The sequence below is a fragment of the Phyllosticta capitalensis genome, assembly GCF_038381095.1.
Source record: "Phyllosticta capitalensis strain CBS 128856 chromosome Unknown BKA78scaffold_8, whole genome shotgun sequence".
NCBI lineage: Eukaryota > Fungi > Ascomycota > Dothideomycetes > Botryosphaeriales > Phyllostictaceae > Phyllosticta > Phyllosticta capitalensis.
The window spans coordinates 1,831,652-1,859,084 of record NW_027117446.1 but is presented as its reverse complement, the minus strand read 5'-3'; the positions used below and the strand labels follow the sequence as shown (position 1 = coordinate 1,859,084).

Genomic DNA, 27,433 nt, shown 5'->3' with positions numbered 1-27,433 from the left:
CAGCGTGAAGCCCTAGAAAGGGCTGCATTCGACGTGAGCCAGTCTCATCCACCGCGTTGGCTCGCACGACCCCCTTGCGTCCACCCCGACAAAGCCCTACGGCAGCCCGGGGTCAGCAGGGCACACAGTGAAACCAATCGGACAAGTTTCTCTTTTGGCTCAGGAACAATCCTCAAGTACCTCTCGAGTCCCATCCACCGCGGTCACTGGCTTCGACGCCCTCGATGACCTCCAACACATGGCGACCATTCTTCGGTCAGCGGCCCTGTCGATTCAGCAACAAAAGGCATGTAAAACGCGTCGCCAGAGACAGCGCTAGCCGCAACTGCCCGCCCGCAAAGGATGCCTGGAGGCCACGGCATCACAGCAGATGAGCAGTCGCAGATTTGCGCGCTCACATCTGCATGGTCCAGCGGATTCGACAGTGTGCGAGCTGCCACGGACTCACTCTGGGGGCCTGCGATGCAACCTTGTCACGCGTCACAAGAAAAGGTTGGTATACCTTTTAAAAACGTTGCAGCAGTCTCTTGTCCGCGCACACCAACAAGTTGACTTTCTTCAGGGACTACGCTGACAGCATTGGCTTACTGAGAGTACTTTGGATAGGGCTCCCGGGGGGCTGCGTGGGTACGAGAGACGCTCTGCATGGCTTGGTCCCAGGGGCGATGGCCTGTGGAGGATCTGCATCAGTCTTACCCCGTCAGTCTCGCGGGGGTGATGCTCTGGGCCAGAGAATGTTGAGACTGGAGCCAGAGACGTGGCGGGGCAGTAGAAGACGTCAGCGCGCGCTGTTCCGGAACCGTGGACTACAGCCATTCGAGGAGCAGTCGACGAATCGAAAAAGCAAGCTGCGCGGCGGAACCAACAGCGACCGGGGCCTTGGGAGGACGGGATAAATTCGCGCACATCTGACGGGGTGCTTGCAGCAGGAGCATGCGCGCAACATGTCGTGGGCCAGGAGAGAAGAGGGGGAGAAAGGCGGTGGAACAGTGAGGCGTGGGCATGATGGACGACGAGCGACCTGGAGCCGCGCGGATTGGCAAAAGGCCCCAGACGACGCGTACCTGCATTATCCTTTATCAATTCTGACTGGAGACTGCAAGGCACATCACGTCGCCGGAGTCGCCCAACAGCGGTTCTGTCATTTCCGAGGCGGAGGACGGCATTGTTGGGCGGATAACAGCGTCGATGAGGGGGCCGAAAAAGAAAAGGAAATGATGATGATGTGGACGGCGACGCTGCAAAGTTCCGGTCAGTCAGCACTCAGCATCAGCAACGCACCCACCGAGCGACATGGCCTCTTGGTGTTCTTGTCCCCAAGAATCTGGAAGCATCGAAGAAGAAGAACAAGACCAAGAAGTCTGTCGAGCCGGGAAGTGGATTTGCACGTGAGCGGGTCCGGGGCAGGGATGAAAGGAAATGGGCCTGCCGGACCGCCGCCGCGCCTGCAAGGTCCCGTCGTTGCGAGCAAAACATCCAACCAGCTCCAACGCCAACGTCGTTGTTGAGGGCGCCAGCACATGAACTGTCTCTGCTGCTGCTGTGTGCCTGACTCTGCAACGCATCCATGGTGGTGTTTTGAAAGATGACAGCTGCCATGCCACGTCCGCCGGCTCCACCATGACCGCGCCGTCCGCCTGCTTCTCTTCCTTCTCGTCGCTTTGCAGACCGACCGCATGGGGGCTGCATACTGCCGCCTCGCCCTTCCCCGTCTGCCAAAGATCAGATGCCGCCGTTTGCTGTTCTTCCTGCGCCCTTGGCGGTTTGATGCGCACTCTGTTGCGGATCCCGCGATTCAGTTGGCGCTCATCGCTAGCCAGGGCCGGCGTGGGTCCGCCACCCTATACGGCCCGGCCATGGCTCCTTTTGCGCCAACACTGGCCGCGGCACCCTCGCTCCACGTCCTCCTGAACATGCCATTCGTCCGCTGCGCAGCCACCGTGAGCCGCGTATGAGTTCATGGCCCGGGATTCGTCATCCCAAGTCTTCGCGACGGCCGTTGCTCCCGCTTGCCCTCTTTCTCCCCTGACCTAGCCGCTCAGACTCCTCATGGCCCTGTTTTAATATCACTCCCCCGGCCCCCTCGAAAGCATCTTTCCTCTCCAACTGCTCTCCTCCAGAATATCGCATCACTCTTTTACGCGTTATTCTATCAGTCACTCTCTCGAAACTACGAGTCAAGCAGTCAATCTTTGCAAACCACGCAAACCACACTCTCTACAACATGCGCTTCTCCACCATCGCCACGGCCGCTATGGCTGCTACCGGTGCCGTCGCTGCCCACGAGCACAACCACGCCCGCCTCCACAACAGGCGCGCTGCCAAAGAGGCGTAAGTTTTCTGTGAATGACTCGCATTTGACGGGTTTGGCAAGGGTGCAAACACTAACTTTTTCGCAGTGAGCTTACTGCCATGAAGGAGCGCTCCCTCGGAAGCGTTCTTCTCGCCGTCGCCGACGAGGCAAAGATTCTCGCCAAGGGTCTCATCGCCATTGGCGAGAACGCCGTCAGCAGCGCCAGCTCCCAGGTCTGGATCGGCTCTGATGGCAAGTGGACCAACACCTACCACAACCAGGCCGACGAGGACGTCGTCCTCGTTGTCTGGGGCTCCGCCGGCTCGTGGGTCAACGCCAAGACTCCCCTTGTCACCGTCAGCATTCCCTCCGGCCAGAACAAGACCCTCTCCTTCGCCGATGGCGCCAGCGGTGCTTGGGCCGTCATGTACAACGACACCGACCTCGTCAACGGTCAGATTTCCCAGACCTGGGGCGAGTACACCTTCGGCTCCTACGGCGTTGTCGACGTTTCCCGCGAGGTCAACATGGTCGGCCGCAACATGACCATCGTCACTCCCAACTGCGTGACGGACATGGAGACCTGCGTCTTCGTCTGCAAGGACACCAGCTCCACCTCTTGCTGGCTCGAGTACGAGCTCAAGAACTGCGAGAACGGCAGCCAGGCGGGTGCCAACAAGGGCACCTACGACGGTGCCGACTCCGGTGGATGCGGCAACATGGGCGACGCCGCCGACCTCCACACCTACCTCGGTTAAGAATCCGCGCATTCATGTCTTATGAGAAGCGACGGGGACAAGAAAAAAGAAGGACGGAGGCAGGGGATTTCTTCTAGCGGCGCATTGAAAGGCGTTGGTTATTGGCTTTTCAACTTTTCTCATGAGACCAACGTCCGCGCCGTTCTGTGGGAGAATTTCCGCGTCGATATTCCTTTCGACCACTTTGCACCTCTCCGCGCACACCTCGAGCGAGCATTGTTCATACATCTTAGCATTTAGCCCACCTTTTTTCACACCACCTTTCTGTGTACATATTATAGTTTCTTGATACCATCCGAATGACACTTCTGCCATCATCAACTCCATCCCTCGCAACTACCGGATCTCCGATTTCGACTCCAACTCGATACCCCAGGCGCACACTCCTCTGTAAGGTCTCAGTCGTCGAAAAGCGATCCGGCTCGCCATCGCGGTCACTGTTGCTCTCCTGCCTCTCCTACCGGTCAGCGACGAGGCGATCAGGAGATCCCAGTCACATCAATCTAACTCATCACAACGCACAGACAGTCCACCACCACGAACCTTCCACCCACTGGCCCCCTGACGGCCTCCCCTTTCTTTGTCTCTCTCCTTCTTCCCCACCCAATTATATTTCCGACTACCGGCCACGCTGTGCTCCTCCCACCGTGGCGCGCCCCCCGTTGCGGTTGTGATCGCTCGTCTGCTCATCTTAACGTCGGCACCGATTAGATATGTAGCGAGCGCGGCCGTCCCCCTCATTTCGCGTCCGACTTCTTTTTGCGCTCGCGCACGTCGTCAATTTCATGGCATCGCTGCCAAGCGGAAACGTCTCACACCGCATGCCGACACACGCAAGCTGGCCGGTCTTTGGTCTCTTGGGGACTTGCCGCTGTGCAAGCGATGTCTCGTTGCAGTCGGCTACCTCCTTGGCTCTGTATGTCGGCGACCCCTGACACGCAGCATGGTCCGCCGGAACAGACAGACGTGGAGAGTGGCATTTATCGTCTCGGCACCGATGTGGAAGGTGGTCATCTGGCAGGAAATTGAACCCGGCGTGCAGATAGATGGCGGTGAAAGACTCGAAGTGCAACTAGCCTTTCCCCCATCCCTCGCAGCCGCTAACCGCGTATAGCAACTTTGTCGCGCGGGAATCCTGCCAGTCGGGGCGCGGCTGTCACAGTGTCAACAAAAAGTTTAAAGTCAAAACAGACGACCGCCTAGATAGAGGGTCTCGTGGCTCACTTTAGCGAGTAGGCTGTGGCTGAAGAAACTATGCATACACATGGCGCCCGAGCTATTTTGACTCCTGAGGCGCCGCCACCGCCATCACCAACACCAGATTGACAATAGCAACCGTAACCATAGTCCCAGGTACAAAGCTGCCAAGATCTGGAAACCACCAACAACAGCAGCAACAGCACGCAAAACCGCGCAAACAAGCAACGATAGGCGTTCTCTCCCCCCGTTTCCCTTTTTAGCTTCCGCTCATCCATCCCTCGACGGGTGCTGCTGCTGCCGAATGATGCGAGGTGCACTGATGGGATGGGCGTGTCCATCGCGGCGGCGCTGACTGCTCTCGGTAGACAGTACTGCGCCTGGTCCGGCCATCTTGTGGTCACTTCACCATCTCTGCTCATCACTAGGTACATACCCATCAGTTTGGTGTGGGAGCGGCGAGGTGGTGCTCGTGTGGGCTGCTAGCCAGCCAGCCTGCATGTCTGCATGCACGCACGTTGACGCTCCTCCCGCCCGTTCGCCTGCCTGCTCCTCTTGCCCTGCATGAGGGATTCATTTCGCGAGCGAGCGCTGCATTGATTGCATTTTACCGTCGGCCATTAACATCATTTCCTGCCGTTCGACTCGATGCAGTTTGGGTGGGTTTGTGCTGCAGCGGTTGCTCTGACACCGCGACTCTTTGACAGACAGCCGCATTGCGCACGCCCTCCGCGCGCGCGCCGCTTCTGGAAAAAGATGATCCGATAGAAGAAAGGGCGGGCGGGCCAGACCATTGGCACATCTGCTCAGGGGTAATTCCTTTTCTGTCTATCCATCGAGGACGAGCACCTACTCCCGGCGTGAATCCCTGACTCGACGTACTAGGTATGTGCTTGCCGTCAATCATTATTGGCCGTTGATCATTGGTGGGCTGGGCCGTCTGGATATTGTTGTGAAAGTTGAGCCATTCCTCTTCTTCGCCCTCCAGCCAACCACTCGTGCACGAGAGGGCGCCGAGGCGTGGCGAGCGCTTCGTTTTGCAATCTGTGGCGATGCCGTTGGCCGCGAGGGAGTGCGCTCGTGGCCCGCGATTCGCTAGCGTCTTCTGGGATTTGGGTGTCCTTTTGAAGACTTTGTAGAACGAGACGTGGTAGCAAGTCATGGTACGTGAAGGGCGCTAGAGGTGTCGACAGCGTCCATAATTGCAATGCGCAACCACTGATCATTAGAGGCCTTCGTGCACGTAAAAACTCGGAGCAGTCATCAGCAGCACCAAGACACCTCAACGCGAAAAGACGGCGAGCAACCGTTGCTGAGAGCCGCGAGTCTTGCCATAGTACAGTGCCAAGCTCCGGACCCTGAGCGAAATGACAAACACCTTTGCAAAATCCTGGCTCCTTGTGGCGTCGACTAGCTGGACGCCCGCCCGCACTTGCGAAGAGGGAACATGTTCCGTTGCTCTTGGTCTCCGCATTGGTGAACACTCGCTTGGTGGCGCGGCTTGGCGGTCTGGCGGGGAGTCTGCGCTCTTCTTGCTGCATTGTTGTGGCTCCGCTGTGTTGCGCTGGTTTTGGTGACTTGCAAATGGCATGACATAGTGGGTGGTGGAAACGGTAAACCTGGGACCTGAAGAAATGGATACTCGCCTTGTGCTGCACGACTTTGTCACTAAGTCGAGACGCATGTGTGGAGGGAGCATTCAAACGCCTTGTTGCCCAAGGAAAGCCACGGGGAGCATTCGAGCATGTGTACCATGACTTGTACTTGATGGTGACACTATCATGGCTGCGAAGTGCACCAGGCTAGGTTGCTGGTCGGTGGCCGGAGACAAGCTTGCTTGAAAATCTGAAATTGCTGTTCACTAGTTGCGTCCAGGCCACGAGCAGGCGGCTCATGGACTTGGACAAACGAGGTCGCAAGGTGGAAAGTGAATATATTTCCTCTTTCTATACAGTCATTTTTTCTCCCGCGTTCTTGAACTTACACGGCCATCGAACTCTAGGCGTTCAATAGCGCCATATTGCATCTGCCGCTCTAATAGGAGCCATTATTGAAGGCTGGTGATGGAGCCTGATAATGTCAGCTCCTTGCTGAATGGCGGCCGCCGTCGTGATAATCGTCGGCCCATCGCGCCTGTCCGCCTTGCTCACGCGAGCAATCTTTCCAACGAAGCTCTTGCGACTCGCGCCGACGAGCCATGCGAATCCCTCCAGGCCTGGCCACGCTCTCAGCTCTCCAAATCTGCGGAGCAGCTCGACGTTCTGCTCGACCGTCTTTGCGAAGCCGAAGCCCGGGTCGAGGATGATGCGCCAGCGCTTGATGCCTGCCGCTTCGGCGGAGCGGATCCGCTCTTTCAGCTCCTCCGCCACTCCCGCGACGATGCCATCTGGGTAGTCTGTCATATCACCCATCGTTTGCGGCGTTCCGCGCATGTGCATCAGGCAATATGTGCAGCCAAGCTTCGCGACTGTGGACAGCATGAGTGGGTCCATTGTTCCAGCGCTCACGTCGTTGACAATGTGGGCGCCCGCTTGAATGGCGCGCTCGGCAACACTTGCGCGGTACGTGTCAATGCTGATGGCAATCCCTCCGGAGCTGGGTAACAAGCGGATAAGCTCAACGGCAGACTTGACGCGTTTCCACTCGGCCTCAGGGTCAATGTCCGGTGCGTTGGGCCGCGTGGATTGGCCGCCAAGGTCGAGTATTGAGCAGCCGGCGGCCATGAGACTCTGAGCAAGTTCCACTACTGCCTTCTCATTGAGGACGAACTGGTCCCGCTTCTTGGGGGCTTTGGGAGGTCTCCCGTCAGGCCTCGCCTTGCTAAAGGTTCCGCCGTCTGAAAATGAATCGAGGGTCAAGTTGATGATGGCCATTCCAAGAGTCTTGCGATCCTTGCGGAGTGCCATTATCGGGGGCAGAGTGGGCGAGAGTGGAGTCATTGTCGAAATGGCTTCTGACGACGCTGGTAGCATTTCAAGATGCTCAGACAACGTGTTTGCTCCATCATCGGGCAATGGGTAAATATGGTTTGGGATCATCCTGCAAGACATTGTCAGCCCGCGACGAATCATCAGAACGCAGACTCCATACTGGCATAAAGGTCGCAGGACAAATTCTCGCTCAAGCATGAGCGGATGGGGAATCGTAAGCCGGGGCTCATCAATGCGCTGGTCTTCGTAAAGAAGGATGTCTAGATCAATGGTACGAGGTCCTTTGTCAATGGTCTTTTTCCGGTCGAGCTCCTTTTCAATTTCTTGAAGTCTGTCGAGAAGCGGGATCGGTTCCAAGGTCGTCTCAATCTATGACATTGTCAGTATGAAAAGGAGATAGATGCACTGTCTGTGTTAAGCGGAAAAACGTATGGGGCACCCGATTTGGGATCAATTCTCAAATACAGAGGTGGGAATGATCTGACTGCAGAATCCCCGCTGTCTCTGGTAGGTAAGGGCTCAGAGAATGAGGTCGAAGCAGGGAGCAAGGCTTGCACTGTTTGAGACTAACCTCACAAGCCCCATTGACAAAACTGTCCTGGTCTTCGACATACATGGGTGCCGTCTCCCAAAGACTGCTCGTGCGGAGAATCCTGATGTCGCCGGCTCTTTCCATAGCCCGGCATGCTTTTTCAATCATGGCAATGCGATCTCCCATATTGCTACCGAGAGCGATGAAGGCCTTCTTCAGCGTCTGGCCCGGCCGAGACGAGCTGGCTGGCTCTTCTGCAAAATCAAACTCTCCATTTTCAACAACGTCGCTGCGGAGTCTGCTGGCGCATGACAGATTCCGTAACGTGACCTTTGGAGATCTTGGTCGTGAAGACAGATCCAAATTTCTTCCGGCGTGGAGTCCATGGAGTCTCGGGGTCTGGCGAGCCGAAAGTGAGAAGGCTCTATGCAAAGGACGATGAGTGAATCTGAGGCATTGTCTGGCAGACATTTGCACAATGATTGGCGCGAAATGGTGGCGGAGGTGTAGGTGGTGTACGGGCGCCGGACGGTCGGCCCAAAAACTCCGACGGATTTTGCTGAGTCAGCGGCATTTCAACATGTTTGGGCAGCCGATCGTGTCACCTTACCGCCCGCTTTTGGACCATACCCGGACGGTCGTGTCGTCCCCTCTGTTGACTGCCGAGGCTCGTTGGCCATTATGGCTGACCTCCACCATCCAAGCCGAGGACCCCTTCTAATACACCTCTCTTTTGCCCCTCGGTCTTTTCCACCATAAATCTGAGCAGACTGCCCTTATCTCACAGTCCAATTTGTTCCATATCAATCGTTCACCATGGCCTCACCTCGTACGTTCACGGCTCCTTGTTTGAGTGTCCTTCGGTATGGCTAACGAAATGTTTAGAGCAGCTCCGTACCACCGCCACCGATCTGCTCAAGATCAACCACCCTGTGCTCCTCGCGGGCATGAACGTGGCTGCCGGCCCCAAGCTGGCCGCAGCTGTCACGAACGCAGGCGGACTCGGCGTGATTGGTGGAGTAGGATACACGCCGGACATGCTGCGGGAGCAGATTGCGGAGCTCAAGGGATTCTTGAAAGACAAGAATGCGCCTTTCGGTGTGGACTTGCTGCTCCCGCAGGTCGGAGGTAGCGCGCGCAAGACCAAGTAAGCTACTTGTAGCTCTCTCTTCCACCGGTGTACTTACAGTCGCAGCTATGACTACACCAAGGGCAAGCTCGACGAGCTCATCTCCATCATTATCGAGGAAGGCGCAAAGCTCTTTGTCTGCGCCATCGGTGTCCCTCCCAAGCACGTCGTCGAGCGTCTCCACAAAGCCGGAATCTTGTACATGAACATGATCGGTCACCCCAAGCACGTCAAGAAGTGTCTCGAACTCGGTGTGGATCTCATCTGCGCGCAGGGCGGCGAGGGCGGCGGTCACACGGGCGATGTTCCCACCACAATTCTCATCCCCACAGTCGCGAAGCTCTGCGAGGGCAAGAAATCGCCTTTGACAGGCGCGCCGGTACAGGTCATTGCTGCTGGTGGAATCTTCAACGGACAGTCGCTGGCTGCTGCTTTGATGCTCGGCGCTTCCGCTGTTTGGGTCGGCACGCGCTTTGTCCTTTCGGAGGAGGCTGGCGCTCCCAAAGCGCACCAAGAGGCTGTACGCACCGCCGGCTTTGACGACAACGTGCGCACCATCATCTTCACTGGCCGCCCGTTGCGCGTCAGGAGCAACCCGTACATCACGAACTGGGAGACCAACCGCCAGGCCGAAATCAAAGAGTTGACTTCAAAGGGTGTCATTCCCGTTGAGCACGACCTCGAGAAGCTGGGCGACGAGCTTGACGACGATACCATGGACAATGCACGTCCATTCCTGATGGGCAAGGCTGCTGCGGTTGTCAACGAAAGGAAGAGCGCCAAGGTCATTATTGACGAAATGGTCGGCGAGGCCGTGGAGCAACTGAGCAAGGGGAGCACTGCCATTATTCCCAAGTCGAAGCTCTAAATCTCTCATTTGGAGGAGGATCTACTGCCATCTACTACCATTTCTGCCATTTCCTGTCGATTCTAGCGCTTGCAATGTCAGCATTTCTTTGGATCAGTCTTTGGTCAGTCTTTGAATCTCTCAGGTTTCCAATTGTATGACATGGGGATTGTATGACAAGGGGGTTTCCACCTCTCATGAAGCTTCATTTGGTGGTCCTTCACGAATACCCCAGGAAATCTGTCTCCCATGAATACTCGGCACAAAGTACTTGCCCATCAAAGGAAAAGTGCGCGCGTGCTTGAATGACTAGGTGACGACGCTCTGAGCAGGAACTATGCAAGCCCTCCTTCTATTCGCCCGGGCGACTACAAACTTGTCATGACTGCCAGGCCAGAACTTTGCTAACCAACTGCTCTAGGCGCGATTCGATTGGTTCGCAAGAGAATCCAATTGAGGCGCGTCCTTATCCAAATAGTAAGCTCCATGGAACTTCCGCGGGTCGCAAACGCGTTGGCATTCTTGGCTTCCTCCTTGATGCTCTGCTGCTGTCTCGTCCGTAATGAGGGCGGGGAAGCCTGCGCATTGTCAGATCGGTCTCAGCATCTTGCACAAGCAGATACAAATCAGGCAAGTGCTGTCATTGCGTGAAAATTACCCGAAAAGAAAATGTGTGCCCCTATTCATTACTTTCACACTTGCTCTTGTCTAGTACATGGCCTTGGCAATTCTCTCTTGATGCGCATTTGCGGTCTTCGACACGGCCTAAACACATCTGTTTTTCTATTCGAAGAGCGTCTTCACCAGTCAGTGTTTTGTCATGGCTGACGAACAGCGCAAAATGCACCAGTCTCTCAACCCCACAAATGCCGTCGGTTGATTGTACCACAGAGCCACGCTATAGTTGTGTCCGTACGATGCCATGGAACCAGCGGCCCCCAAAAACACAAGCCTGTCGTGCGACAACCCACCTCGTATAGCAGCAGGATGAGATCCAGCAGCCAACAGAACGGATCTCCACGGCTCTCGAGCCAAAGTAGACCGAGAGCCAGCAAGCCTCGCCACTTTTCTCACCCGTCTTGAGATGGACGCGCCGCCCACGTTTTCGCGTCTGAAGCCCTTGCCGGCACTTGGAATTCTGTCAAAATTCCTCACAATCGTTGCAGCCAATGCTGCCGTTGGTGTCGCGCAGAACCAGAACGGGTCCGTCCCGAGATGCTACTACCCAAATGGCGACATTGCGACAAATGACTACGCCTGTTACCTCAACACCACCGAGTCGTTTTGCTGTACACAAAACGTAAAATGCTTGGACAACAAAATCTGCGACAGCATCGATCCGGTGCACTATCGCTACAATCGCGGCACTTGCACGGATAAGACTTGGACGTCGGATGCATGTCCAAACTTTTGCGTGGGTAAGTTGCCCTCTCTTGAACGACTAGGACAGTAGCTCAGACTGACGCGCCTCCGTCTTCAGGGCAGAGTGCAGATTACGGCTCCGGCGTCGTGAAGTGCCCCGGGACTTCCCAAGTGTGCTGCGACAACGGCAATAACGACTCAAATGCGACCTGCTGCTTCGACGACTCCTTGTTCAACTTGCCGGGAGACTGGGATGCCTTTCGCACCATCAATGGTACGGCATCTACAGCCGTACTCGACATCCAAGCCTCCACAAGCATCTCCACAACCTCCACGACTGCTTCTGCAACATCTTCACCACAGAATGACAGCGAAGGTGTTGGGGCTGGCACTATTGCAGGTGCGGCGATTGGCGGCGTGGCAGGCATCAGTGTGCTGATTCTTGCTGCGCTGCTCTACCTAAGGCGCAGGAAACGACTTGGTCGCGGCGGTGATTCAGAGACTACCAGATCCCGACTGATGCTACCATGGAGAAAGAAAAAGCAGGGCGAGTCTGCGGAGCTGGAAGGTCGTACAACACTCATTCACGAGCTGGCTCCCACCGAGTCGCGGCATGAGCTGGGTGTCAAGGAGTCGCCGGCGGAGCTGAGCGGTGCGGGAGAGAGCACAGTGCATGAGATGGAGGGCTCTTCTCCGTTGGGTAGGGACAGAGACGCGAAGACAGTGGGCGCGGGGAACGACTTCCAGCACTGAGATGAGTCTTGTTGTAATATTAGACATTTAACTTTATCGGCGTCTCTTTCTCTCCCTACTGATTCCTCTGAAGACTTAGCGACAACGGCATCACGACGACCCATTACTTCACGACCCCTACAGCCGCACGGAACTCAGACCGCACTCAGAGCCCAAGACCCGCAAACAATGCCCCGAAGACCAAGACAACACCTGCATTAGAATACGGCACGGCTACCACATTTGCAACACCCGTCTGCGTCGCCGAAGCATTGGTCGCAGACGCAGATGCCGTTACTGTCACCGTCGCAGCAGCAGACGAAGTGCTGCTGGGGTCTCCACCGGTACATCCACTCTGGCAGCCTTTCTGGATCTCGCAATGGTCTGAAGTGTTTCCGCAGAACCTGCTTGTGATCAGCAAGACGTCTCTCCATATTTCCAACCAAGAGTTCGCAAAAAAGAGAGAACAGGAAGCAATCATACCCAGAGCTGCTACAACAGGGCCCGTAGTTGAACACGCCAAACTCGGCCAGCGCATCGGGCCCAAAGCTCGCGTCGCATCGCGCGTTGTTGTTGTCGCTGCCGCACTGCCCGTCGCAGCGCGGACTGGTCCCCTGGTCGCTCCAGCTGCACGCCGGGTTCCCCAGCGTCGTGCTGTTGGGGATGGCGCAGTTGCCGAAGGCCGACTGGCAGCCGTCGCCGCAATAGCGCTTGTCGCCGCCGCAGAATCTGATGGCAATGGTCAACGGGGCGCAAAGTCGAGAAGAGAGGATGGAGCAAGACTTACCCCTTGCTGCTGCAACATGGCAAGATTCCGTCAATGACGCAGGACATGTTGCCGTACTGGGGACCGCAGTAGTCACTTGTAGTTACAGGCTGCGGCTGTGTCGTCCAAGTTGTGTTTGCGTTTGTCGTCGCATTGGCCACGGTGGTGTTGTTGGAATCGAGCGTGCCGTTCATCGCTTGACCAGCCGCTGAGGCTGCCAAAGCCAGGGTCGCTATGAGGAGCGACGGAGCAGGAAACGCGAGCATCGCGGAGAAGGTCAGTTGTAAACGAGTGAATAGGAGACCAGTCAAGCGAACGCTGGAAGACGCTGGAGTCTCTCGTCTGACTGACTGGGCAAGACGCGGACGAAATGAGGCAAGAATTATGACGAAGTAAGACCCAGAAGCTACTTTAAGCAGGAGCGATGCTGAAGAGTGACATGAGATCCAGCGCAACCCAGTCCAATCCAATCCCCCTCCACCCGCACTCGCACAACGACTTCATATCAGGTCAGCGCAGCGACAGGCCCGTCCGGGCGCTCGCTCAAGCCGTCTCAGGAAACACAGAGCCTCGTGCTGCGCATGCATCAAGCTCGTCGACGGCGTCCGTCTGCGTCATGACCGCTAGGTTTCGACACGTTTTTTCTGCTTGGCCTGGGTAGCCACTGCGCTGCTGCGCTGCTAGGCCGGACGCTGTTGTCACCTCTGCCTGTCTAGTCCCGAAGCGGAGATTGCTCGTTGCGTCGCCAAGACAGCGCTGGACGTCTCTGGCTGCGGCTTGCTGATGACTGGCTTATGGCATAACCCCGCAGCTGACGCCTGCATGGCCTGAGATGCTGTGCCACTGTGGAGGCGGGAGGAGAGGCTTTGGGGTATGCCTGTGGATAAGATGTGCGCGAGGCTGGAGTTGGGGGCCCAATGCCCACTTCAGCTCACAGTGGGCTACCAAAGAGAATTCCGACCAGCCAGAGCTTCATGGCAAGTCATGCAGTATGTAAGCATACGATTGCTCCTTGTACCTTTCCTTCTTCTGGGTGGATTCTCTCCATCTCCTGGCTCTGAGGAGCTTGAGTGCTCCCTATCTTGCTAACTTTTATCGTAGCCGCCCATGAGCGGTAGTTCTTTTCGTCATCCACTGTGAGCCTTGTTCAATTGATCACTGTGACACTGTTGTTGGAACACCAAGTGGGTACAAGGCTGGCCAGCGCAAGGAAGAACCGTCTTTAAACAGTTGGGTAAGCCTCTCACTCCATCGGGACAGCTGGGACCGATCAAGTAGTCCATCCTCAACATTTCTCAAGCCCTCGAAGGGAATTCAACCAGATGGACCCGCTCAGTGTAATTGCCAGTTGTATTGGCATCTGCGATGGGTTGAGCAAGGTCTACGCACTTGCCAACAAGCACATCCATCGGGACAAATCGCTGCGCAAAGAGCTGGGTGTCTTGGTCGCCAAATTGCCTCAATACAGAGGCGTTATTGAAAGCATCAAAGTTCAAGCGGAGCTCGACAAAGATAGCGAAGATCATTTGCGCCTTTCCGCGCTTGGCCTTGCTGATGGACCTCTTGAGTCCTGCAAATTAGCAACTCAGCGGCTCAAGAAAAGACTTGAAAACTTGCCACACAAGATCGTGGCCGGCAAATTCATCTTTGGAAAAGTCATCGATGATGAAACGGCCGAGGCGTTGAAGATGTTCGAAGGGACATTGCCGGTTCTCCAATTGGCAGTCGTTTCTGACCAAAAGTAGGTGTATTTTAATCGTGCCGACCAGGGTGATACCACCGATTACAAGTTCGGAGCCGACTGACATACAAGTCCCTAGAACGATTGCTTCGAAGGTTCTTGAGTACATGAAGGATGTGGGAAAGGAGCTTCAGAGCTTCGTAACTCAGCAACAAGACAAACAGAAAGCAGAAAGCGAGGCCAAAGAAAGACAGGACCTCAAGGACTGGCTGACACGTCTCGATTCGACGACGACGTGTCAAGAATGCCTCAAGGGAAAGTCGGAAATGTCTGGAAGATGGTTTCTGGACGAAAGATTTGGCCCCTGGGCCAAATCCATGAATGTCAACGACCAAAAAACAATCATGTGGATGCGAGGAGCTTCGGGCATGGGAAAAACGACGCTTCTGTCGCTTTCCATCAGATATCTCTTGGAGGAGATTGGCCTGAAAACGGATGAGGGACTCGCCTATTTTTACTGCTCTTCTTCAATATCCGAGTCCCAGAGCGCTGAGAACATGGTGAAGTCCTTCATTGAACAGCTATGCGTTCGAGGACTCCCAGTCGCCTGGGATCACCTACGGGGGCTTCGCGAACGCTGTCAAGACAAGCAAGATCCAAATGTCGTCAGACAACCTTCCATTGACGAGTTGACGAAGACTCTCCAAAACATTTTGGCAGGATGCGGAAAGGTCGTCTTCTTCCTGGACGCACTCAACGAAAGCGAGCACCACGATAGCCTTGTCAAGGTGATCAAAACGCTCTCGTTCGCTTGGAATGTTCGAATTTTGGTTTCGAGTACCCAAGCACTTGACCTCATCGCCCTTCTCGAAGACGCAGGTGTTGATCACGGCTCCAATTTTGTTGATCGAGTGGATCTACAGGCCTCGATGGTAGACCTGGACATTGCGGACTACATCAGCACGGTCATCGCCAGGGAGCGACGACTCAAGAGAGTTTCTTCCAGCGTGAAGCAGCAGATATACATCAACATCGTTACTAAAGCAAAAGGGTCGTAAGTGAAAGGATGGACCATCCACTTTTGATGCCGACACTAATTATCGCAAGCTTTCGTTGGGCTGAGTGTCAAATCAACGCGATTTTCCAACGTTGTCGGTCGCCGGCAGCAATCGAATCCGCCTTGAGTTCGATGGCACTTGATCTTGGGAGTTTTTACATGGACATTCTCGGGCAATTTCCGACAGATGACTCTGGACCTGCGCGCATGGCACTGCTCTGGCTGGCTTTTTCGATCCGACCGCTTTACATCGACGAACTTGCAGAGGCAATGGGCCTCGGTGAGTCGTCTCAGTTTGCCGACCCGTCGGGACGACTGTTTCGCGAAACAGCGGAGGACATTCTGAGGAACTGTCGTGGTCTCGTCGACTACAATGCAACCACGAAAACCGCAAAACTGGAGCATGATTCCGTGAAACAGTTTCTCTTTTCCTCACGACTTGGGGACAGTTCAGAGTACAGCTACTTCTTCATCGATCAAGTTGAAGACCTTGGGCTCTTGTGCTCGTTGATGCTCCGATATCTCAACTTGCCACGTCTGAGCTCTGGGTACTGTCGGAAACGTGACTTGGACGCGCGATTTGAGGTTTCGCCTCTTTTGCGGTACGTCTCAGTCGCTCTCCCACAGTACTTGGAGTTCACAGCATGGGAATCCAGCTCTTATGGCGGGATGGTGGTGGACGGGTTGAAGAGCTTGATCGAGTCCGCGCATCTCCCGCGCGGTGGAAACTGGGGAACATGGGCTCAAGTCAACGCCAACCCCGGAAGTAACATACCACAATCCCCAATCTCACCGTTCTATGATGCGGCGAGCCATGGTTATGTCCGCATCTTGAAACTAATCATAAGCTGGGAGGGCGACAAAAACATGGAAGTGCCAGGAGGGAGGTTTTCTTCGACACCTCTCCATGTTGCGTGCGCCCGTGGACGTACGGAGGTCGTGCGTTTGCTTTTGTCGATGGGAGCCAATACAAAAGAAGTAAATGCGATCGGCACAAGTGGGATAGGATGGGCCCAACGGTGGGGCTTCAGTGAGATTGAGCAGCTCATGTTTGAAAATGGAGCTCCTGCAGAGCCTGAACAACCGGAAGACTACGACTACGATTCAGACTGTTCACTTCACAAGCCGCGTCTTGAATTGCCAGAACTGCCAAGACTACGGGTTCCAGAGCGGGATGATACACGTTACCGACGTCATGGAGTTTTGCGAAGACGGCACGAATAAGGGTGGAAAAAAGAGTTTGTGAAGAGACTCGGACCTACCCCACATATAGACCTTCCAATTCATCTTGAATTCACTCTTCCATAACAAAAAGCCTTGGACTGGTATCTCCTCTCTGAACACTGACACTTGCTTTTCAGTGAGCACTTCTCGCGACTATCTATAGCTGCCGGGTCAGCATGGGAACACTCAATAACCCCTAGAAGAGAAATTTAACTTACAGATGCAATGCTGCTGGGTTGAAATATTGGTTGCCGAGTGCAACTAAGAAAGATTCAAAATTGCAAATTTGGATATTGGAGGGCTTCCACAAAAAGGAAATGTTTGATCGGGATTGACTTGTTGATTGAGTGCCGATGAATGCCAGTGCCGGCTAATAGATTCGCATCTGCTCTAAGATGCACAATTGCAAAAGAGACTGGATACCTTTGACAAGGAGATAATGTTTAATTATGATTGTATATTTCCAATCAATGACTGGGTTTGCCAGACATTTAGAAAGTGGAAGGGGGAGAGGACAGACAACGCATAATGTATGAAAGAACGATGAGATGGGTACGCAGAAGTCGCAAAGGACAGCAGCGGTCGGCGTACTTCACCTCGCAGCGCCTTGTAGACTCTTCTTCAGCGTTTTCGGACATTGAATCCAGAAAGTAAGTCCAAGCAGAGCTCGATGAATTCTGTGGTGACACATACTGATGATTAGCAATGTACATGTAGACATGGCCGCGACGCGTACATTTCGTTTCCTGACCGCGACACAAGTCGCGCGCATCCACCTCCGATACATAGCCAAAGCACTCCCATCGCAGCCCGAGATGCTGGAATCGGCGGTCGCGTCCCCGATAAATGCAAAGTTGTACGGGGCCTCCTCAGACGTCTTCCGGCTTGCCGGCATTCTGTCTGTGAAAGTAATTAAAAACCACGCGTTTCCTGATGGCGACAAGCGGACGGCCCTTCGCGCGGTCGACATTTTTCTGAAAATCAACGGACATCAGCTCAAGGAGCATTCGTGGTCCAGCGCCATGTCCGAATCTGACATAGTCAAAAAGTTGGAAAGCGCCCACAGGGCAGTCGCCGAAGACAATATGGGCGAAGAGGAGTTGGGCGATGTGTACGAGGAGTCATCAGCCCCGATGGACAAGGAGTTGGATGTAGAGACGGCTGAGTACCAGAAGGAAGCCGAAGAGCACTAGAGACTTCTTTTTCCATGAACAATCTTAGCAGTCCTTGAGTTGCTCAATCACTGGACCAAGTCTCTTCTCCGTGTCATTCATTAATTTCGCGAAACCGTCTACGCAGAGTCAGTCAGCAATGTCCGTCGACTGAAAGAAAGCTTACTGTCGGCCGTTCCATTCAGCGCAATGCAGTCCGAGACCGGGGATGCCCACAGCGTCGCCGCGCTCTTTTCGCCACTGCAATGGCGCGGCACTGGGAGAGGCTGTGGAAGTTCCAGGCGGGGATACTCAAACTTGTCTGCGCCGTCTTGGTCACTTGATCTGTAGACTCAAATGCGCGCCAAACACTGAGGATACCGGAATCAAAGTGGCGCGAAGTGTGATGGAAGGTCAAGGGCAGCGTCTCTGCGCCGGCAGCGTTTGCCGCTGCTCTCAACTCATCGCCAACTCGCCTGTCGATCAAGACGTAGCTCTCATGCGCGTCGCCGATGAAGATTTCGATGATACGGCTGGCTTCGGATCCGTCTTGGTCATTGCGCGTGACGAAGTGCGCCGTTTTGCGGTGGAGAGCGCGGCGGAATAGGCTAGGGAGAGCGCGGCTGGAGGGACGCAAGATTGGTTTTCTGAAGGACTGCAACATCGCAGACGACACGAGGGGGCTCAATGTCATGTCGAAGGAAGCTAGTGCGAAGGATGATGCGTTCGGTGCGCTGGTGGTCGAAACGAAAACTGATTGTGGTTTGTGTTGTGCGATAGAGGTGCCCGCAGCGGTGCCGTGGTTGAGGCAAGAGGCCCGAGCGTCTGTGGTCTTCCAGTTTTTGCGCGGCTCGATGTTGAAGCATCACAAACGTCCCGAACGTTCCACTTGACTGTGCTCTTCAACTACCTCACCTTATGGCAGCTGAATAACGGACCCTACCTTTTGAATAACTGACCCTACTTTTTGAATTACTGACCCTACCCCCCTGTTTTGGCTTAGCCAGCGCGCGCTTGCGCACCTTGCGCCCACCTTCCGACGTTCAAAGTTGCAATCCTGCGCCCTCATTGGCGCAATAGACGTCATAGGTGACTACTCCCATCTGGATAGACCTGCCGGCGTTCAGACAGGACCTCCACCTCTTGATCTAACCAACCGCGCAACTGACCGCACGACTAACTGCAGGACTGGCTATCACTAGCTACATAACCAGCTACGCAACTGGTAACCTCACTTGCTACAAGACTGGCTGCGCGACCGACTGCGCGACCGACTGACTGCGCGACCAACTGATTGCGCGATTGACTGACCGCGCGATTGACTGACCGCGCGTCTCTGGCTGCACGATTGGCTGACTATACAACTGGCTACATAACTGGCGGCGCGACTGGCTGCGCGACTCTGGCTGCGCGACTCTAGCCGCGCAGCTGCTGAACGCGATAGCTATGACGTCAGAGGTGATTATATTGGAAGGTGTATTGGCAGTCATTAGGTGATAGAAGTGTGGCAGGCGCGTTGGCAGATGTGTCAGTGCTCGCGTTGGTGGGCGTCAAGTGGGTGAGTAGTGCGGACTGAGCTAAAAAAGGGGGTAGGGTCAGTCATTCAAAAAGTAGGGTCAGTTATTCAAAAGGTAGGGTCAGTTATTCAGCCGCCCACCTTATTCACTTCTTACAGGTTCTGGCCAGTACGGTAGAGATCTTTCGTCTCAATCCTCCTCATCTAGGTGGCTCACGCGCCTACTCAGTACACAGCAAGTTGCTGACAGCAACTTTCTTTCAACTCCAAGACAAATCCAACTTACCCCACACCCTTGGATTACAAACCAAAGCCCAAAAAGTCACGTACGCATTCTGCTGCATGCTGTATAATCATCGAATTCAAATTCCTAACTAAGCAGATAGCTGCTGACATGTCAAGGTCCCTGACACGAGTGGATGCAGAGAATTATTGAAAGCGAGCCCTGGACCGGAAAGTATCAGCAACCAGAAGGAGCAAGAAGTGTGAGTGGAGCGCTTACTGATGCTATGGTACGTGAGCAAATATTCTCAGAGTATTCTGCGTGTAGCCACCCTTTGGACAGCGACTGGTGTGACTTGTGATGGTGACGAGGAAGCAAGTTGCAAACATTGTAGCCATGCTTCTCCGTAACGAACACGCGTCCATCATCTCAACCCAGATTTGACGCGTTTCGGAGTCTTTTCCATTGTTCCGGTCGTACGGATAACTGTTGGTGTTTGAGGATAGGCGAGTAGGAAGATTTCGAGAATTCTCTCGAGACTTCCGTTCAGCTGACGCCTCCAATACAGATATAGCCTTGTGCGAGGTAATGAGACGGAAAACTGCCGTATCAGAGGCCCAGCTTCTCTGCCTGCCGCTGTAAGTGGCAACGATGCATATCGGTAACAGCGGATGGGATGTCGGAAAGGACTTCATCGAGTTCCTGGTCAATTCGTGCCATGATATCGGCGTTCCTGCAGGCATCCTTGTCGAAGCGCGACGTGTGAGTCCAAGTCTGTACCTCAATGTCTCGCAATTTTGCGGCGACCTCGTTGACGCACACCTCCTCAGGGATGCCCTCCTCAGTTGGAAGACCCGCGTTCTTGAGGGCAAGGGTAAGAGAGCCGTACGCCATCGAATCGCACATAGACGTTCTATTGTCTCCGGTCACCCTGCATCTTGTCTTACCACTGCGGCCAGCGGCGACGAATTCTTCGAGCTTTTGGTGATATATGGAACAGATTGAAAGAAGTACTGTCTGTCGCACTTCAATGATGCTTTCTGTAAGTAATCAGCTTGGCACACTAGATGTAGATGAGGAGGTGACGTACCCATGATTTCTGGAGGAAGATACAGGTCCTTCAAATTCGGATGCAGGACATCGCCCTCCTTGTTCATGAGCCGATAGTCAAAGTCAAGCCGCGTCGATTTCACCAGATGACGTGAAAGATTCTCGAAAGTCTGCACTAGACCAAGCTCCCAAGCAATCCAAAGCCATTCTTCGTATCCAGTCTTGTGAAGGTATTGACGGGCGCTCTCCAGCCAGGATTTGAACCACGGGCGGAGAAGATGCGTCGCTCCATACTTATCTGTCAGGACGGTGATCCCGACAAGCTGATGAAATTTCATCTCCGACTCCTGCGGTACCTCATGAAAGCGAAGATGGGCAATGCTGAGGAGAGTTGCCAGTGCCTCGGGATTATCATCTTGAAACTCGATGCCCTCGTCCCGACTACGGCTAGACTCTCTGAAGCGACCGCTGAACATTGCCTTCCAAATATCGCTGGCGAGTGACAAGGCTCTTGAATTGACGAGGAAATCCTTCCGTACTGTGTCGTGCTCCACGCTGTCGTAGATGAGGAGGCGAACATCGCCATCAGGATCGAAAACTTTCACGGTCGAGTCTCCCATGATTGACTTGTTGCCCGGGTCAAGTTCTCAGCGGCAAATGTTTGGTTGCGAGTGTCGCCTCAAGCCGTTGATGCAAGCGCACAGGCTTCAGAGATGCAGGACAGTCTGCAGTGACAGAAAGGCGAGTAACGATGGCAGCGATCAGATGCGGTCGACGTGCAGGGTAGGAGAATGATCGCTGGGCGCAATCAACGAGATGCGACTGTGGGCGCAGAAGCAGAGGTGAAAGACATGAGCCGCGTCGTGCGCACAGCTACTCGAAGGAGCGAAGCCGGGAAGGTCGTTTTTGCGGTGATGCGAAGGTGATGCAGTAAGGATTGAAGACGAGAGGTGTGGGATGATGAGAAGATGAGGTGGAAGGGTGCCGGTTGTTGTGTGAGGCTCCTTCCTCCAAAGCGACTGCCTTTAATGCGTGGAAAGAACTTGGAAATGGCAGGCGCGTCCTCGCAGGCGCGCACACCCACGCTGCAACACCAACTCAACAAAAAGATACTTGTACCTTGTCCTCCACCACATCATGAGCTGGGGGGAGACTGTAGTTGCTCCAGCTCACAATTTTCTTTGCCTTCGCCAGCTTGAAGACCATTTGAGTGTCTCGAGCCGAAGACTCTTCTAATACCACGTTACATCGAATGACCATTGCAAGCAGCCAGCCTAAAATTTCGCATTTCTTTGAAGGCTTTGACCTACACGACCTGTGAACTACCATTTGAGGAGTGTCGACATGCCCTAACGGAAGAGGGACATACTGACCAAGCCGAATCTGAGTCGGACATGCCCGCGATCTCCCGCTCGAGCTACAACTTGAGATGCCCCGGGAATTTCAGTGTCGGTCGCCTGTTCATCATGAAGGAGATGGGTCTCATCGAAGACACGCGGATCCAGTTGTGTACACCACCCAGACGCAGACGCAAGATACTACCCAAACCTACACGTCAATTGAGGAGGCTATCGCCAGCGAGATGAACAGAACACTCCGGAGGGCTACTGCCGGCGAAAGGGACGCAACCACTGAAACCGCCCAAGGTTCCCCACCGACTTCCTCTCATCAAGCGCTGGTGCGAGGATTGGGAAGCAGCCTTGACTTCCAAGGTGCAAGACGTCGTCTTGTGGCAATGGATGGCCTCAAAGCAATGCCAATTCCAAGACGACGAAACAGTCTGGACGCTCAGTCTTTTGGGGAGAAAAGTCCCACTATGCGCACAGAAGCCTTGATTACGAATATCTTTACTCACCTGCTATGCAATGCCTGTGATGACATCGCGAACCAATGGTTGACCGAGACTCTGTAGCAAGAGTCGTGGCACACAGTAGAGAACGATCGCGGACACATGGAAGTCTATGTTGAAGTGCGCGGACAGGAAACATGAAAGCCCTGCAGATGCAACGATGGGAAAGCGACTATGTACCAAAAGACTTACAAGGCGCATAGAGAATTCGAGCCGGACCTTTAAAATGGCGAAGATACATAGGGTTGTAGGTGTGCCACGATTTTTGCTACTAAGTCTCGGGCCCTCGCACATTTGCTTGATCGATCAGACTTTCATTAGCGAGCGAGGATAGCAGATTCCTGATTCTTCTGATCTCCGCAATCATTGAGACCATGTGCAAATTGGCCCTGTGCATTCCCTGCTCTTGTGACACCTACCTCATGTCCTTGACTGTCGCTCCTTACCAGAGCAAAAACCCATCCATCAATGATCCTGACATCTCAACCGGCCTTACCTCTGACGTTGACTAGTTGATGATTTCTGACTGCCTTTTGAGATGACGGTTATGGCTGTCGAGCAGAGCGGATGGAATCGAGTTGACAATTTTCGACACCGAGTCTTTGATTTTGTCAGAAGTCGACGCATTCTTGCAGTCTGCAAACGCAGAACATCGTTCTTGGCTGTAAGGCGTGCGAATGGCTTTGATCTGGTCATGGAATTCATTAATGCTCGTTGTGATCTCGGCCTCTCTCATTTTCTCGAGGCGGAGTCCAGCCTTCTTCAAAGAGAGACTTAGGGAGCCGAATGTCAGTTGATCGCAAACAGGGTCGCACTGAAATTTGCCGGAGCCGCTGATATCGATGTATTTTTGAAAGACAGTGTAGACGGCGTCCAGCATTTGTGTAATGGTCTTCGCCCGCACGGCCAGGATGTTCTCTGTAGTCGATTAGCCTGATGCACCCGACTCAAGAATGGGCCACATGTTTCATAGATGTTACTTACCAACAATATTAGGAGGAAATTGGTAAGATGGGGAGAGCAGGTCGAGGCCTCTTTTGCCTGGTGCCAGACACTTTCTGTCCCGAACCCGTACTGTGCAGACAAGGTGAGCGACAAGGCGCTTGAACAGTGAGATTTGGCCAAGCTCCCATGCGACCCAAAGCCATTCCTCATAGCCGGGTTGCGTCAGACGACTCTCGTGTTTTGACACCCACTCTTTGGCCCACGGTTTCAAAAGGTGCGTTGCTCCATACTTGTCCGTGAGAATGGTAAGATTGACAAGACGATCAAAGTCGAGCGATTCAGGCACTTTCTTGAAACGTAGGTGGGCAATGTTCAACAAGATGCTCAGGCTGATTGAATTGTCATCGTGGAAACAGATCTCATGTTCGTTATCGGACGCAGAATGGTCGAATTGGGATTCCTTGAAGCCTCCGTTCAGCATTGCATTCCAGGCTTTGCATGCATTTGACATTGATTTCGAGGACACAAGAAAAACCCTGGTAGTGTAGGCCCCGTTCGTCTTTCTTTCTTTCACCAAAAGCCGGATGTCTCCCAGGGGATCGAATGTTATGACGCCTGGACGAAATGTAGGAACTGGCACTTCGAAGTGGAATACCTCAGCAGGATCAGGGCGAGCTGCGTCTGGAGAAGCGTTTGCGGAAGTCGAGGAACCAGACTTGGATCGCGTACTGGCAAGATCTGTGCTGTGCATGTTGAGTACAGGAGCTTGAACCAGAGTTTGGGCATGTGAAAGTCTTGTGCTTGAGGCATTTGAAGCACTAGCCCCCAAAAGAGACTGTCCATTGTCAGGGCTCGCGGTGTCCCGACCAAAAACCCTGTTGATTTCGGCTATGAGTGGCTCGAAGAGGCGGGAGTCTTGGTAATCCGTTGGGCTGGGATTGGGATTGGGATTGGTTGTTGATAGAGCCATGTTGCTGTTAGCTGAGGTAGATTGCTGGGTACGCAGAGAAGCGAATGCGCGCGTGGTTAGAGTGCCCCAACCCAACTTCACCACTTGGGCGATGATGGGGCTTGAAGAAGCTGGAATGTCGAGACCATTCGCGGTGCTGGAACTGAGGTCGAGTGGAGTTTGCCGAGCGATCTTGAAGAGCGGAGGCAGATGGAAGGCGGCGTAGAGCCCTAGAGGGTGCATGAGAAGCGGATGTGAAGTGAGGACGAGCGTTGGGAGACGCGACAAGGTTAATGAGGGAGTCGCGAAAACACGTGATCTTACTAAGCATTCTCAGCGCGATCGTATTCGGATTGTTTCTAGCCGCCCGCGCTGCACAACACCACGACATCCGAGCACTTTACGCGTCAACGCTTGGCCAAAATTGCCTTGCCCCATCTCTTTAGCGACTCAGTCTTTTTGTGTTTCTCGAGCGAAAGAGCATAGTAGATTTCGAAGATGCTATTTTTCGTCCTCCGCTCGACGTGTGCCGGTGCGACCAACGACGCGCTTTGCTTTCTATTTTAGGCAGCTCCAAGCGGACAACCCAGTCTTGCAGGGACACAGGGGACACAACGGAGCGATCCGGTGTGCGTGGCGGGCCTTCGACGTCCCGCTCCCCCGCAATTCAATCTGTCTTCAAACTCCCCGTACAAATCTTCAACATTCACCATTGGCGACTCTTTCTGGCGACGACTTGACGTAAACGCAGCGGTCCCCGTCCGAAGAGGCAAAAACCCGGCGATGGACTTCGTCTTGATCCCTGTCTACAAGTTCCTGAAGACCATCTGGACCGGTATCAGGGAGTTCGTCAGGCTCAATTCGGGCTACATTGAAATACTGGTGCGCGCCAGCCGGAATCCTGGTCTTCCTGTTCTGTCACCAACCCGGCCGTATTGGCTTGAAAATCCACCATATCCTGAGCTGGTCAACATTCAGTCGCGTCGCCTGCCAAATGAAGCTGACATTGTCATCATCGGGAGTGGAATCACGGGCGTCGCTATAGCGCGAACCCTGCTTCTGGAGGCCGAACGAAGAGGGGAGAAGAAACGGATTGTGATTTTGGAGGCTCGGCAGATTTGCAGCGGAGCCACAGGCCGTAATGGCGGACACATCAAAGCCCCAACCTACGACGGCCTTGCCCTTTTGAGGAAAAGGTTCAGTGTACAGAGGGCAGCTGAGTTGGTCAGATTCCAAGCGAAGCACTTGGAAGTTTTGACCAGGCTTTGTCAACAGGAGAGAATTGATGCAGCGGAGTGTCGCGAAGTGGAAACTGTCGACCTCTTCTTGGACGAGGAGTCTTTCAAAAAGGCCCAAAAAGAAGTCGAGGATTGTCGACACATTGTCCCTGAGATTCCCTTCAAAGTCTGGAGGGAAGAAAAAGCCAAGGAGGTAAGTGAGCTTGGGCATTTCCGTTGCAGTATTGACGGTTATCCAAGCATTTCCATGTTGGCGACCATGTCCATGGAGCGATATCGTACAAAGCCGGTGCCCTGTGGCCTTACCGGTTCGTGACCTCAATATGGAAAGACCTTACACAACAGTTTCCTTCCAGCATATCCATCGAAACCAACACACCAGTGGATTCCATCGAAGTAGATGAGTCTACTACGCGCCCTTTCAAAGTTCAGACTCCGAGAGGAGACCTTCGCTGCCGCCATGTTGTCCACGCAAACAACGCTTTTGCAAGTCATCTGATTCCCGGATTGAAGGGTAAAATGACTGGCCTGCGAGCCCACATGACCGCACAGAGACCAGGACTGCACTTCGAAGATTGCCAAGGCAACCGGTCCTGGAGCATCATCTACGGCAGTGGTTTCGACTACATGACGCAACGCCCATCCTCTGGAGCCGGCGCCGGCGACCTGATGATTGGCGGAGGCTTCTTCCGTTCTCCCAAAGCGGGACTGGACCAATTTGGAGTCTGGGACGACAGCAAGCTCGAGCCGATGACCTCGACGCATTTGAATGGAATCTTGCCGACAGTATTCGGTCTAAACTGGGGCCCCGACTCACCCGAGGGACGCTTGAAGCAAATGTGGTCCGGCACCATCTGCTACACAGCAGACATCCTTCCATATTGTGGTAAACTGGATCCGCGTTTGACCAGCCGGAAAACCAAGCAGCAAGACGCCGGCGAATGGATCTCTGCGGGCTACCACGGGGACGGCATGGTCCACGCTTGGCTTTGCGGTACTGCGGTTGGCTTGATGATGTCTGGCTCAGAAGAGGAGCAACTTGAAGAGCGACCTGGAATTCCAGCCGGTCCATTAGCAGAGTGGTTTCCACCAGAGATGCGTATCACCAACAAGCGCATTCAAAGAGCGAACCTGGCCGACATTGCCGACGAGATTTGAGCAACGACGTTTCCCGAAAGCACGAGCCACGACAAGGTTCAAAGGACGGCAATGGCAATTCTGTGCATTAGTGAGGGCTTGGACCAGAGCTTGGTTTCCTCTCCGAATTTCTTAATCCCGTTCATCTTTCTTCATGTTTCTTGATCATCAACATTTCCTATGTCTTCATCGTCGCGCGTTCTGGTAACATCTTGACGGTCATAGACAGGAAAGAAGCAGGAAGTGGCTCACATTCCCATCTCAACAGAGATACGAGCAAATGTTTGGCTTTTTCGAGCAAGAAATTAATTGACAATTCAGACTTCTTTCAGGTCTTTCCTGGGCTTCTGCCTCTCGCTCTCTCGCCCTGTCTCTTACCGCATTCGTCCACCTTCTCACACCACTTGCGTCCAGCTCTACCAATAATTCCAGTCAATACCACAGTCAAGCGACACAGACCGAGTACCGCAGCCACGCTCTCGAGTCATCTGACTTAGTCAAACATCCAGGCCATGGCCATTCTGCGTTCCTGAAACGCAAACTTCCGTCATATTCGCACACCTAAGCGCTTGCGCTCCGCGGCGGAATCTCGTGGCACCAAATCGCGGCGCACGTGGCGAGGCAGACAACGACAAGTCCCAAGGGACCTGACGACCTCACCAGCCACGCGGAACGTCTCCTCTCACAAGGGCTCTTTTCCGACAAATCCGAGAAGAGATACTGAATTGTATTGCGGCGGTGCTGCTGGTGCTACCGAGGCTGCGAGACAGATGTATCCACCAACGACGACAGTGCCGACGAAGCGATGAAGATGTGCGCGCGTAAATCAACAAGACCAAGTGCCAGGTACAATCTGTCCGCCCGTTC

General features: G+C 54.1%; 13 protein-coding genes across 13 annotated transcripts; 7 read left to right on the top strand and 6 right to left on the bottom strand.

Moving 5' to 3' along the window:
• The first annotated feature begins 759 nt into the window (after positions 1-759).
• BKA78DRAFT_181239 (uncharacterized protein) lies at positions 760-1,592 on the top strand. Its single transcript, XM_066883412.1, has one exon. The coding sequence runs from the start codon at positions 945-947 to the stop codon at positions 1,506-1,508; it is 564 nt and encodes a 187-aa protein (XP_066742242.1). The 5' UTR covers positions 760-944; the 3' UTR covers positions 1,509-1,592.
• An 820-nt stretch (positions 1,593-2,412) lies between these two features.
• BKA78DRAFT_254427 (uncharacterized protein) lies at positions 2,413-3,051 on the top strand (the record flags this gene model as incomplete). Its single annotated transcript, XM_066884899.1, has 1 exon — positions 2,413-3,051. The coding sequence occupies one exon, from the start codon at positions 2,413-2,415 to the stop codon at positions 3,049-3,051; it is 639 nt and encodes a 212-aa protein (XP_066742241.1).
• A 2,117-nt stretch (positions 3,052-5,168) lies between these two features.
• On the bottom strand, positions 5,169-5,789 carry BKA78DRAFT_297980 (uncharacterized protein; the record flags this gene model as incomplete). The annotated part of the gene is made up of 1 exon (XM_066886845.1): positions 5,169-5,789. One exon carries the CDS (start codon positions 5,787-5,789, stop codon positions 5,169-5,171), a length of 621 nt encoding a protein of 206 aa, XP_066742240.1.
• Positions 5,790-6,125: 336 nt separating this feature from the next.
• On the bottom strand, positions 6,126-8,209 carry BKA78DRAFT_321103 (Dihydropteroate synthase-like protein). Its single transcript, XM_066888997.1, has 3 exons — positions 7,750-8,209; positions 7,339-7,547; positions 6,126-7,287 (listed from the first exon to the last, which is right to left on the bottom strand). Exons 1-3 carry the CDS (start codon positions 8,179-8,181, stop codon positions 6,255-6,257), a joined length of 1,674 nt encoding a protein of 557 aa, XP_066742239.1. The 5' UTR covers positions 8,182-8,209; the 3' UTR covers positions 6,126-6,254.
• A 122-nt stretch (positions 8,210-8,331) lies between these two features.
• Positions 8,332-9,707, top strand: BKA78DRAFT_345782 (2-nitropropane dioxygenase; the record flags this gene model as incomplete). Its single annotated transcript, XM_066890505.1, has 3 exons — positions 8,332-8,539; positions 8,596-8,857; positions 8,900-9,707. The coding sequence occupies exons 1-3, from the start codon at positions 8,527-8,529 to the stop codon at positions 9,705-9,707; spliced, it is 1,083 nt and encodes a 360-aa protein (XP_066742238.1). The 5' UTR covers positions 8,332-8,526.
• An 846-nt stretch (positions 9,708-10,553) lies between these two features.
• Positions 10,554-11,231, top strand: BKA78DRAFT_181199 (uncharacterized protein). Its single transcript, XM_066883410.1, has one exon. The coding sequence runs from the start codon at positions 10,771-10,773 to the stop codon at positions 11,137-11,139; it is 369 nt and encodes a 122-aa protein (XP_066742237.1). The 5' UTR covers positions 10,554-10,770; the 3' UTR covers positions 11,140-11,231.
• A 715-nt stretch (positions 11,232-11,946) lies between these two features.
• On the bottom strand, positions 11,947-12,812 carry BKA78DRAFT_355160 (uncharacterized protein; the record flags this gene model as incomplete). The annotated part of the gene is made up of 3 exons (XM_066891853.1): positions 11,947-12,184; positions 12,264-12,509; positions 12,568-12,812. 3 exons carry the CDS (start codon positions 12,810-12,812, stop codon positions 11,947-11,949), a joined length of 729 nt encoding a protein of 242 aa, XP_066742236.1.
• Positions 12,813-14,233: 1,421 nt separating this feature from the next.
• On the top strand, positions 14,234-16,672 carry BKA78DRAFT_181205 (uncharacterized protein). Its single transcript, XM_066883411.1, has 2 exons — positions 14,234-15,281; positions 15,335-16,672. Exons 1-2 carry the CDS (start codon positions 14,395-14,397, stop codon positions 16,506-16,508), a joined length of 2,061 nt encoding a protein of 686 aa, XP_066742235.1. The 5' UTR covers positions 14,234-14,394; the 3' UTR covers positions 16,509-16,672.
• A 364-nt stretch (positions 16,673-17,036) lies between these two features.
• BKA78DRAFT_297975 (uncharacterized protein) lies at positions 17,037-17,701 on the top strand (the record flags this gene model as incomplete). The annotated part of the gene is made up of 2 exons (XM_066886844.1): positions 17,037-17,158; positions 17,212-17,701. 2 exons carry the CDS (start codon positions 17,037-17,039, stop codon positions 17,699-17,701), a joined length of 612 nt encoding a protein of 203 aa, XP_066742234.1.
• A 24-nt stretch (positions 17,702-17,725) lies between these two features.
• Positions 17,726-18,353, bottom strand: BKA78DRAFT_355158 (uncharacterized protein; the record flags this gene model as incomplete). Its single annotated transcript, XM_066891852.1, has 3 exons — positions 17,726-17,799; positions 17,847-17,990; positions 18,041-18,353. The coding sequence occupies 3 exons, from the start codon at positions 18,351-18,353 to the stop codon at positions 17,726-17,728; spliced, it is 531 nt and encodes a 176-aa protein (XP_066742233.1).
• A 1,654-nt stretch (positions 18,354-20,007) lies between these two features.
• Positions 20,008-21,068, bottom strand: BKA78DRAFT_345778 (uncharacterized protein; the record flags this gene model as incomplete). Its single annotated transcript, XM_066890504.1, has 2 exons — positions 20,008-20,438; positions 20,489-21,068. The coding sequence occupies 2 exons, from the start codon at positions 21,066-21,068 to the stop codon at positions 20,008-20,010; spliced, it is 1,011 nt and encodes a 336-aa protein (XP_066742232.1).
• A 1,551-nt stretch (positions 21,069-22,619) lies between these two features.
• On the bottom strand, positions 22,620-24,435 carry BKA78DRAFT_381867 (uncharacterized protein; the record flags this gene model as incomplete). Its single annotated transcript, XM_066893023.1, has 2 exons — positions 22,620-23,215; positions 23,282-24,435. Coding segments are annotated over 2 exons (1,564 nt in total), but the record flags the coding sequence as incomplete, so codon positions are not given.
• A 154-nt stretch (positions 24,436-24,589) lies between these two features.
• On the top strand, positions 24,590-26,898 carry BKA78DRAFT_321087 (FAD dependent oxidoreductase-domain-containing protein). The gene is made up of 2 exons (XM_066888996.1): positions 24,590-25,622; positions 25,670-26,898. Exons 1-2 carry the CDS (start codon positions 24,975-24,977, stop codon positions 26,585-26,587), a joined length of 1,566 nt encoding a protein of 521 aa, XP_066742230.1. The 5' UTR covers positions 24,590-24,974; the 3' UTR covers positions 26,588-26,898.
• Positions 26,899-27,433: the final 535 nt, after the last annotated feature.

Bases quoted from the DNA above. Each gene is read 5' to 3' on its own strand.
- BKA78DRAFT_181239 (XM_066883412.1), top strand. From the start codon at position 945: ATGTCGTGGGCCAGGAGAGAAGAGGGGGAGAAAGGCGGTGGAACAGTG.
- BKA78DRAFT_321103 (XM_066888997.1), bottom strand. From the start codon at position 8,181: ATGTCTGCCAGACAATGCCTCAGATTCACTCATCGTCCTTTGCATAGA. The intron at 7,548-7,749 runs GTTAGTCTCAAA...ACAATGTCATAG, and splicing joins TTGTCAATGGGGCTTGTGAG to ATTGAGACGACCTTGGAACC. The intron at 7,288-7,338 runs GTATGGAGTCTG...AATGTCTTGCAG, and splicing joins GTCCTGCGACCTTTATGCCA to GATGATCCCAAACCATATTT.
- BKA78DRAFT_181199 (XM_066883410.1), top strand. From the start codon at position 10,771: ATGGACGCGCCGCCCACGTTTTCGCGTCTGAAGCCCTTGCCGGCACTT.
- BKA78DRAFT_181205 (XM_066883411.1), top strand. From the start codon at position 14,395: ATGAAGGATGTGGGAAAGGAGCTTCAGAGCTTCGTAACTCAGCAACAA. The intron at 15,282-15,334 runs GTAAGTGAAAGG...AATTATCGCAAG, and splicing joins GTTACTAAAGCAAAAGGGTC to CTTTCGTTGGGCTGAGTGTC.
- BKA78DRAFT_321087 (XM_066888996.1), top strand. From the start codon at position 24,975: ATGGACTTCGTCTTGATCCCTGTCTACAAGTTCCTGAAGACCATCTGG. The intron at 25,623-25,669 runs GTAAGTGAGCTT...CGGTTATCCAAG, and splicing joins GGGAAGAAAAAGCCAAGGAG to CATTTCCATGTTGGCGACCA.